Below are 10,058 nucleotides of genomic sequence, written 5' to 3'. Positions count from 1 at the left end.
TTTATTACAACAACAACAATAATAATAATCGTAATAATAAAACATTGATTTATTATACATCCGAAACATACTATCATATTACTCTTTACTGTTGCTGTAGTGGTTGACGCCCCTTCAAATCAAACCATTTTTTTTGTTTACAATTCACAGTATCGCATCAAAAAATAAAACAATTCTATGGGGGACAACTCTGTCCTATACCCTCTTCTATTTAAATGACCCTGTTACCTTTGAGCTTTGCTCTCTGAATGACCCTGTGATCTGAATAACCCTGTTTACTCGATTTTTGTGAAGGCAAGGTTTAACTGCCAATGATAATAGGGGAGGCGGTAGCCTTGTTTCACAGTTTTTTCTACCCAGAGATTATAAGCAACATTTTTATACAGCTGTACTCCTTTGGGAATACCTATGAAGCAAGATATGTTAATATGATCCATGAGGATTCAAAGCTTAGAATCAGCAATGAACTTGAGTTCACCAAATTGAAATCCACCTAATACTTTGCAGTTATTGGAATAACTTATGAATAACTGCTATTTTTGTCAATCATGCTAAATACTCTCAGAAAAAAAGGTTCTTTGGTTTGTGTCCATAGGGGAATCTGTTTTAATTCTCTATGAAACTCTATGGGAGGTGTGAAAATAGTGATGGTTTGAACCATTTTGCCAGACATAGAACCCTTGAACAAGTCAAGTTCCTCTGTGGAAACACACTGGAGCCGTTCGGAACCTTTTTTTCTTAAAGTGTACATGAAAATGGACTCAGTGTTTTCAGTTTTACAGTAAGAATCTTTGCCTCTGTTTCAAGCTAGCAAGCTATTGCTGTCCCCACAGCCCTGTGGCAGAGGGACGTGCCACTCCAGGGGAACTGCCTGAACTTTCAGTCTTCACCCTCCGCTTGCCCCCTCCCAAGAATTTCAAGGGATCCAGAACACATTTTCAAGAAAAATTTGGGGTTCAATTTTTACTGAGAAAATTTGATTTGAAACAGAGGCTAGAGATTTATAACCAGATTTTGGATGAGTTTTTGGTGAGAGTCGGGCTGAGTTTGTGTCGATCCACTCCTGGGAAGCACTCTGTGACCAAGCAGAGGTGGGACTGGTGGTGTGCCATCCACTGGACCCATCCGTCTCCAAGTGTGATTTGTGCATTTTTTCAGGGTTTGCACAGCAGATGACACTGAACACCATTCAGTGGGTGAAGTATGCAAGAACACATATGTGAAATGAGTTTTCCCAGGACATGCTGGGGAGAATATACACAGTGATAAAGATGGCGAGAACATGGCCATCTCCTGTCTCTTCCGTCTCAGTTACACATATCTTCCAAGTACCTTCCAAGGTTCTCCAGTGTAGCAGAGAGCCACTAACATAATCCACAAAGAGGGTTAGAGTGAGAGAACTGAGACCAGGTGACCAGGTTCCAAGGTCAATAGACCTTCATTATGTAATATACTAGATTATACTGGCCCTATGTCCAAAAAATTATCAATGAGATGATTCCTGTCTAAAGACACACCAGTGAGATGACTTCTGTCTAAAGAGACACCAGTAAGATGAGTCCTGTCTAAAGGGACACCAGTGAGATGAGTCCTGTCTAAATGGACAACAGTGAGATGAGTCCTGTCTAAATGGACAACAGTGAGATGAGTCCTGTCTAAAGGGACACCGGTGACATAAGCACTATCTAAAGAAACACCAATGAACTGAGCCTGATCTAAATGGGCAGTGAGATCAGTTTTGTGAGGTGTTTCTGCAGGTCCCGGTTTTGTGGGACAACCTGCCTTAGCTGCACCTTTGATCGGTGTGCGGGTTTGTTGGGGGTCGACGGTCAGAAGTTAAGGGGTCAGGAGGTGAAGTAGGAGTTCTGCATGGAGTAGAGGCGGTCAATGGGGTTTCCCACCCTCCCTGTCAGGAGGCCTCCATCTGCTGTCGCCAGGAGACAATCACCAAGGTGACTCAAGCTTCCATCGCTGTCAAGGTCATGGAACACTGTCTCTGAATCTGTGGGACAGAGAGAGAGACAGAGAGCAAGACGGAGAGAGAGACAGAGAGCAAGAGGGAGAGAGAGACAAACAGAGAGAGAGAATGAATGCTTATAGTTGCATGACAGAAAAAATCCAACATTGTTGGAGAGAATGTGAGGATGTGGTAATTTCCTTCTCCGCCTCTCTCTGTGAATGCATACACACACACATACACACATATACGCACACACACACCATATGCGTGTAGCTGGTCTGGGCCCAGCTGAGGAGGGGTGAGTCCGTGGCGGAAGGGTTCGCCTCCATAGATGTTTGGATCCAGAGCAAGGAGCTGCTGCCGTGGCAACGAGGGGTATGCCATTAAGCCCTCTAGTGCATGACCGCTGGATCCATCTGCACAGAGGGTGGGAGAAAGAGAGGAAGGAGGAGTGAAAGATGATGAGAGAGTGATTTCAGATGCTGTCACCTCTCCTATGTCTTTTGAACAAACAATTAAATTTTTAAAATGTTTTTAAAGAGTATGTATGCCATATTAGTAGCTCCCAAGTAAACAAGTGGGTCTTTGTCAGAACTGAATTGTTTTTAAGGAGTGAATTGTAATAGGCCATGTTACAGTTTTTTACAATTGTTTTCACACTCAATACCATGTCTCAATACCATGTCCTCTTTTTCAAAACTCTTCACACAGCGTGCTTTTTAAACACACACCTGAGCACATCAATTAACCTTTAGTGCAAAATGCACTTCAACCAACAAAACACTTAATATTTCACCCAAAAGTGACTCATGCTGCCATAACTATAGCATATGCTTTCTCCCATGAAACTACTTTGTCACTCAATGTTCAATGAACTACAAAACACAAATAACTTGGAGCATTGCTAAATACATATATTATGTGTTTCCCTTTCCTCTATTTTTGCATCCACAAATATTTCAAGCCAAGCAGCTAAAAAAACTTTTGATCTGTTGGTTTGCCTCTCACAATAGATGTCATGACTGAGTGTGGTAAATTTACAGTAAACAGTAAATTAATTAATGTTTTACTATATTGGAAACCCAGAATAACAATTTTTACTGTGTAATGTAAAACAATATATGATAAAGAAACTAATCACAAAAGCAACAGTATTCTTCAGAGGGTTTACAGTACTTTGACTTTTGTTCTCACAGTGCAATATACTGTAATTCAGAAAAGAAAAATACAATACAATCAATTACTCAAAATACATTACAATCAATAACAAATACATACCAAAAAGCAATATTATCACTATATACAGTAATTTGCACATATATTGTCTGCCTATCAGTATCAGAAGTCTACTGTTCGCCTGGCCCATCCATCCTGTCCTCTGCATTAGGCCATAAATTTTCATCAACATCACTCCGAATGTTATCTCTTGCTATACACCGAGGAAAACATCTCTTTGCTTGCCTTATCCAGCCCTGGATGTGTTCCATTGTTATGTCCATACACCCAGTAGCCATTGCATCTAGAAGTGACATCTGTTCATGTGAGTGGTGGTCCTAAACCTTCACATATACCTTCATAAACTTCATATTGGTACCTGAGTTCCTTGACCCCCTCAGAGGGGACAGTGTACAACTGTTTCATCCTGATCTGATGTTTCTGTAGCACTCTTGAAATGGTTGTAGCGCTTACACTGTCAATGTTTGGAAATATGTTGTTGTCTGCGATTATGTTGTTGCGTATCTCTTGTAGCCTGATGCTGTTGTTGACAATGACCATCCCAACAATTGTATCCTCCTGTTGAGGCGTAAACATTCTTCCCCTTCCCCCTGTGTGACCGCTGGGTCCTGTAGTGAGTCAAAGACAAATGATACATCTGCTTTTTCTGGAGACTTCTCAAATCACAGTACTGCTGTAATATACACATCAATTGAACTCCTTCAGTCAGAATGCTGTAAATACTGTATAGTACCTGTTGGTTTGCCTGAAAATCCTCACTATTGAAGCCACTGTGGATCTAGGCAAGATTGGTTGAACCCTCAACCTGCTTCCCTCAGGGACAGACCATGATTTACCACATCAATGACTGTGGCTCTGATTTCATCAGACACAACTGTTCTTTCTCTTCCGTGACGTCTTCTTCCTCTGCCTCTGGCTGCATCCATTTTCCCCACCAAGGCTAAAGAATGCAAATGCCAATCCAAAGGTGGCCCCTTTTGTATATATGGTAACGGGGCACAAACAACAAACACCTGAGTAGGTTGTTCACTGAAATGACAGCCAGGTGTTTCAACAGTACATATACAGTAATAGTGGAAAAATCTCTTCAGTGACAACTACATCTATATTTACCCTATATACATGCACATTCCAAAGCAAGTATGATCACTTTTGTATAAATGGTAACAAGGCTGCAAACAAAAAAAATTGAATAAACTGAATAAAGTTTCTGCTGAAATCAGAATGATCTGTCTCACGTAGTTCAAGCATATAGTTTCATTTTTCTGCCAAAATGCAGCATATTTCCTTCCACAATGATCAGAATTTTATTGGGTTTTGAACTGAACGTTAACTGTTTTGAACAGAGTATGTTCAAAATTTGCTGTATTTGTACAAACTTTTGCTGGTAGTGAACACTGACTGCGAGAGGTATTCATGAACTTTGGAAGAAGCGGTGATTGAATGCCTTTAGTATGAAAGCAATGCAAAAATATCCACAGTTTAGTTCACATAGTCAAATGATATGGTGAATGTGTTAAGTGTTTTGAAAAAGTGGACATGGTATTGAGACAAGTGTGAAAGCGATTGTAAAAAAGTCCTATGACCTTCTAACTGCAGAATGTGAGGATAATGCTTTAAATCGATGTTGCACTGCAGGGGGTGACAGTGAGCATGTCAAAGCCTCCGAGGACTGAGTGGACATGCATGAGATTGTAAAAGGTGTTGCGCAGTGGCATCCAACCCTGTTTCTGGAGATCAACCATCCTGTATCTGTATCTATTTCAACTCTCATTTGACAAACCTGAGGGTCTGCTAATTAGCAACTCAAAGAGATATCTGGCTGTTGTGTGCGTGTGTGTGTGTCGCGTGCGTGTGTGTGTGTGTGTGCGCCTGCGTGCATGCATGAGTGAGTGTGTGTGTGTGTGTGTGTGTGTGTGTCGCGTGCGTGCCTGTGTGTGCGTGTGTGTGTTGCGTGCATGTGTGTGTGTGTCGCGTGCGTGCCTGTGTGTGCGTGCGTGCCTGCGTGCATGCATGAGTGAGTGTGTGTGTGTGTGAGTGTGTGTGTGCATAGCTCCTCACCCTCGCTGTCATCGTTGCTCTGTCGGCCGCTCCGTGAGGCTCTCCTGGCCCCGCCCAGCTGCTCCTGCTCCTGCTGCTGCTGCTGCTGCTGCCGCCGTGCGATCTTCTTCATCTGAAACACACACACACACACACACACACACACGCACACACACACACACGCACGCGACACACACACACGCGACACACACCCACACGCACACACGCACGCGACACACACACGCGCACACGACACACACGCACACGACACAAACACACGCACGCGACACACACACACGCACACGACACACACGCACACGACACACACACACGCACGCGACACACACACGCGCACACGACACACACGCACACGACACACACACGCACACGACACACACACACGCACGCGACACACACACACGCACGTGACACACACACACGCACACGACACACACACGCACACAACACACACACGCACACGACACACACACACGCACACGACACACACACGCACACAACACACACACGCACACGACACACACACACGCACGCGACACACACACACGCACGTGACACACACACGCGCACACGACACACACACGCACACAACACACACACGCACGTGACACACACACGCGCACACGACACACACACGCACACAACACACACACGCACGCGACACACACGCACGCGACACACACACATGCACGTGACACACACACGCGCACACGACACACACACGCACGCGACACACACACATAAATACAACATGATTATCTCTTTTAAGGGGAACCAAAATAAATTCTGCTTTTTACTGTTTTAGTCTGTTTACTATGGAAGCCAACATATCGAATCTAACGTTGCATATAATACACAAAATACATGACATTGAAATGTGTTTGTTATGTTCAAGAGTTCTCACCTTGGCTCTCTGGTTCTGGAACCACACCTGTACAACTCGCACTGTCAGTCCGGTTTCTGCTGCCAGAGTCTCTCTCACCTGTAAACACACACACACACACACACACACACATACATATTAGTGTCTGTATGTCAGTGTTCTTTATGTGTGTGAGAGTGCTTGTACATGCGTGTTTATGGGTTTCAACACATTTTGTGTATATGTACCATATGTGTGTGTCTGCAGGTGTTATTTCATGTTGTGTGTATGTAAGGGAGTGTGTGTGTGTGAGTGTGTGTGAAATTGTGTGTGAGTGTGTGTATATACACTCAGTGAGCACTTTATCAGGTATTTATTAGACTTATTTTTTTGATGTATTAAGTCTTCTGCTGCTGTAGCCTATCCACTTAGAGTTTTGACGTGTGTGTGTATGTTTAAGGGAGTGTGTGTGTGTGTGTATAAGGGTGTGTGTGTTTGTGTATATATAAGGGAATGTGTGTATGTGTGTGTGTGTGTATAAGGGTGTGTGTGTGTGTGTATGTGTAAGGGAGTGTGTGTGAGTATGTGTGTGTGTGTATGTATAAGGGTGTGTGTGTGTGTATAAGGGTGTGTGTATGTGCGTGTGTATAAGGATGTGTGTGTGTATAAGGGTGTGTGTGTGTGTGTGTGTATAAGGGTGTGTGTATGTGCGTGTGTATAAGGGTGTGTATGTGTATGTATAAGGGTGTGTGTGTGTGTGTATAAGGGTGTGTGTATGTGCGTGTGTATAAGGGTGTGTATGTGTATGTATAAGGGTGTGTGTGTGTGTGTGTATAAGGGTGTGTGTATGTGCGTGTGTATAAGGGTGTGTATGTGTATGTATAAGGGTGTGTGTGTGTGTGTGTATAAGGGTGTGTGTATGTGCGTGTGTATAAGGGTGTGTATGTGTATGTATAAGGGTGTGTGTGTGTGTGTATATAAGGGTGTGTGTATGAGCGTGTGTATAAGGGTGTGTGTGTGTATAAGGGTGTGTTTGTGTATATATAAGGGAATGTGTGTGTGTGTATAAGGGTGTGTGTGTGTGTGTATGTGTAAGGGAGTGTGTGTGAGTATGTGTGTGTGTGTGTATGTATAAGGGTGTGTGTGTGTGTGTATAAGGGTGTGTATGTGTATGTATAAGGGTGTGTGTATGAGCATGTGTATAAGGGTGTGTGTGTGTGTGTGTATAAGGGTGTGTATGTGTATGTATAAGGGTGTGTGTATGAGCGTGTGTATAAGGGTGTGTGTGTGTGTATAAGGGTGTGTATGTGTATGTATAAGGGTGTGTGTATGAGCGTGTGTATAAGGGTGTGTGTGTGTGCGTGTGTGTGTATAAGGGTGTGTGTATGTGTATGTGTATAAGGGTGTGTGTGTGTGTGTATAAGGGTGTGTGTGTGTGCGTGTGTATAAGGGTGTGTGTGTGTGTATAAGGGTGTGTGTGCGTGTGTATAAGGGTGTGTGTGTGTGTATAAGGGAGTGTGTGTGTGTGCGTGTGTGTGTGTAAGGGTGTGTGTGTGTGTATAAGGGTGTGTGTGTGTGTGTATAAGGGTGTGTGTATGTGTGTGTGTGTAAGGGTGTGTGTGTGTGTATAAGGGTGTGTATGTGTATGTATAAGGGTGTGTGTATGAGCGTGTGTATAAGGGTGTGTGTGTGTGTGTGTATAAGGGTGTGTGGGTGTGTATAAGGGTGTGTGTGTGTGTATAAGGGTGTGTATGTGTATGTATAAGGGTGTGTGTATGTGCGTGTGTATAAGGGTGTGTGTGTGTGTATAAGGGTGTGTGGGTGAACTCACTTTGCGGCAGGGTTTGGAGGACACCTCGAAGGAGGCTTTGAAGGCTCGGCGCTGTTGGGTGGTGAGGATGGTGCGCGGTCGTTTGGAGCGCTTGTGCTCCTTCCCTTCATCGCCCTTCCCCGCTGAGCTTGTCCCTCCCTCCTCATCCTCACTCTTCACTGTGCACAGAGTGGGGGGTTAACACACACAAACCTGATTGCAGCCCTGTAAACTACCACCTCATTAGTCTGCAGCGTGGCCCACTGGCCTGCAAACATGCCCATCAAACATGCCCATCTGTTTAAAATCTTGCTTTTAAAATGTTTGCTTGTTTTAACTTATTGTATGCCTGGCAAGTGAAAATTTCTAACTCCATTGGCTCACCTTATTGGCAATATTTTTGCCTTATTTACCAAAAAAGTAATAGTATCTTTTATTGGATAAGAAACTTAATTTCCATCAAAGCACTCCATTCATAAAAATCTGCAAGAACTAATCAATTTCAAATAAAGTAATACTTAAATCAACACCACTGTAAAAAAAAAAGTATAAAAAAGAGTATATGCACACTCAAGCAAAAATAAGTAAGTGAAGTCAGAGTGTGAGTGTGAGTATGGGACACTCGCGGGGCTACCTGACTCGGTGGGGGTGGGGCTGATGGCGGACAGCATCTCCCGCTCCTTCTCGTAGTCGCTGCGGCACAGCAGCTGGCCCTCCTTCAGCACAAACTGGTCCCCCCGCTGCAGCCGGCGCTCGCACTCACAGCAGCTGAAGCAGTCCAGGTGATACACCTGCCCCAGCACCCGCATGATCAGCTCCGACCGGCCAATCACCCGCAGGCACGCGCTGCACTTCCGCACAAACAGCCTGCGCGGGGGGGGGGGGGGGGGAGAGGGGGAGAGAGAGGGGAGAGATAGAGGGAGAGAGAGGGGGGGAGAGAGTGGGAGAGAGATTGAGAGAGAGGGGGGATAGAGGGAGAGGGAGAGAGACAGGGGGAGAGGGGGAGAGAGGGAGAGAGACAGGGGAAGATAGAGGGAGAGGGGGAGAGAGTGAGAGAGAGAGAGTGAGAGAGGGGGAAAGATAGAGGGAGAGGGAGTGAGACAGGGGAGGATAGAGGGAGAGGGAGAGAGACAGGGGGAGAGGGGGAGAGAGGGAGGGGAGAGATAGAGGGGGAAGATAGAGGGAGAGGGAGAGAGAGGGGGAGAGAGAGAGGGAGGGTGAGAGGGAGAGGGGGGATACAAATAGAGAGAGAGGGGAGGGGGCAAGGGGAAGAGAGAGAGGGAGAGATAGAGGGGGAGAGAGGGAGAGAAGGAGAGAGATAGATATTTTGACCATTGGAACAAATAAATTCAATGACAAAATGACAGATATGCTAAACTTATTAAACATAATTATTTCTGTTTATAGAAACCTACTGCACCTGGATCCATAGTAAATACATATATTGTACAGGATTTATTTGGCAGCATCACTAGTTTGCCTCAATCGAATAGAAAGAGAAGGTGAGAGAGAGAGAGAAAATGGCACCAGTGCATATCATGCCAATGGAGTACCTTGAAGCAGAAGCAGAGAAGAAGCAGAGAAAGAGTAGAAATAGAGAAAGTGGGGGTTTAGATGGGAAGAAGGAGGAAACGTGGTTTAGATACACATGTGAATTACCTTTGAAAGCACTCATCGTGGTGAGTAATAACCTTTCAATCTGAGAAACAAAATAGAGATGAGGAATCCATATTTACTGAAAGTTATAACTTGAACTATTGATATGTTTTAGAAAATGACCTTAAAATACATGTTACTCAATGTAGTGCATTCCCCCATTACTGGTCATTTCAACATAAAAATGTCTTCTTTATATTATTTTTATTCAAAAACAAAGTGGGAAGAGTGCCTTGGTGAATTGTCGGCCCTTTACCAGCTGCAAGACAAAGAGACAGTTGGGTCTTTCAGCTGTTGCCCTCTTTCCTGTAATGCGCAGAGACAAACACTAGATGGCAGTGTCAACCTAGAACCAGGCAATGGAAGACAGCGCTCATTTATTAAATAATTACTGTCACACCACCATCCTATTTCTGCTCATATTTGCATTGGGATTTTGCAATGTTTACATGAACAGTCGTCTGCAATTATTACTA

The 10,058-nt window shown here is 44.2% G+C and overlaps 1 protein-coding gene across 1 annotated transcript in view; it reads right to left on the bottom strand.

Moving 5' to 3' along the window:
- Nucleotides 1-1,844: 1,844 nt before the first annotated feature.
- The window catches only part of lmx1al (LIM homeobox transcription factor 1, alpha-like), a 26,593-nt gene continuing 18,379 nt past the window's right edge, over nucleotides 1,845-10,058 (bottom strand). The window contains exons 4-9 of the mRNA XM_061224531.1: nucleotides 8,561-8,793; nucleotides 7,948-8,105; nucleotides 6,159-6,236; nucleotides 5,258-5,369; nucleotides 2,221-2,376; nucleotides 1,845-2,002 (exon numbers count right to left, since the gene is read on the bottom strand). Of these exons, the coding sequence (XP_061080515.1) occupies nucleotides 1,845-2,002; nucleotides 2,221-2,376; nucleotides 5,258-5,369; nucleotides 6,159-6,236; nucleotides 7,948-8,105; nucleotides 8,561-8,793 (895 nt within the window). The remainder of the gene's footprint in view (nucleotides 2,003-2,220; nucleotides 2,377-5,257; nucleotides 5,370-6,158; nucleotides 6,237-7,947; nucleotides 8,106-8,560; nucleotides 8,794-10,058) is intronic.

This window comes from Conger conger, chromosome 16, assembly GCF_963514075.1.
Source record: "Conger conger chromosome 16, fConCon1.1, whole genome shotgun sequence".
Taxonomy (NCBI): domain Eukaryota; kingdom Metazoa; phylum Chordata; class Actinopteri; order Anguilliformes; family Congridae; genus Conger; species Conger conger.
This window is presented reverse-complemented; position numbering and strand designations above follow the sequence as displayed.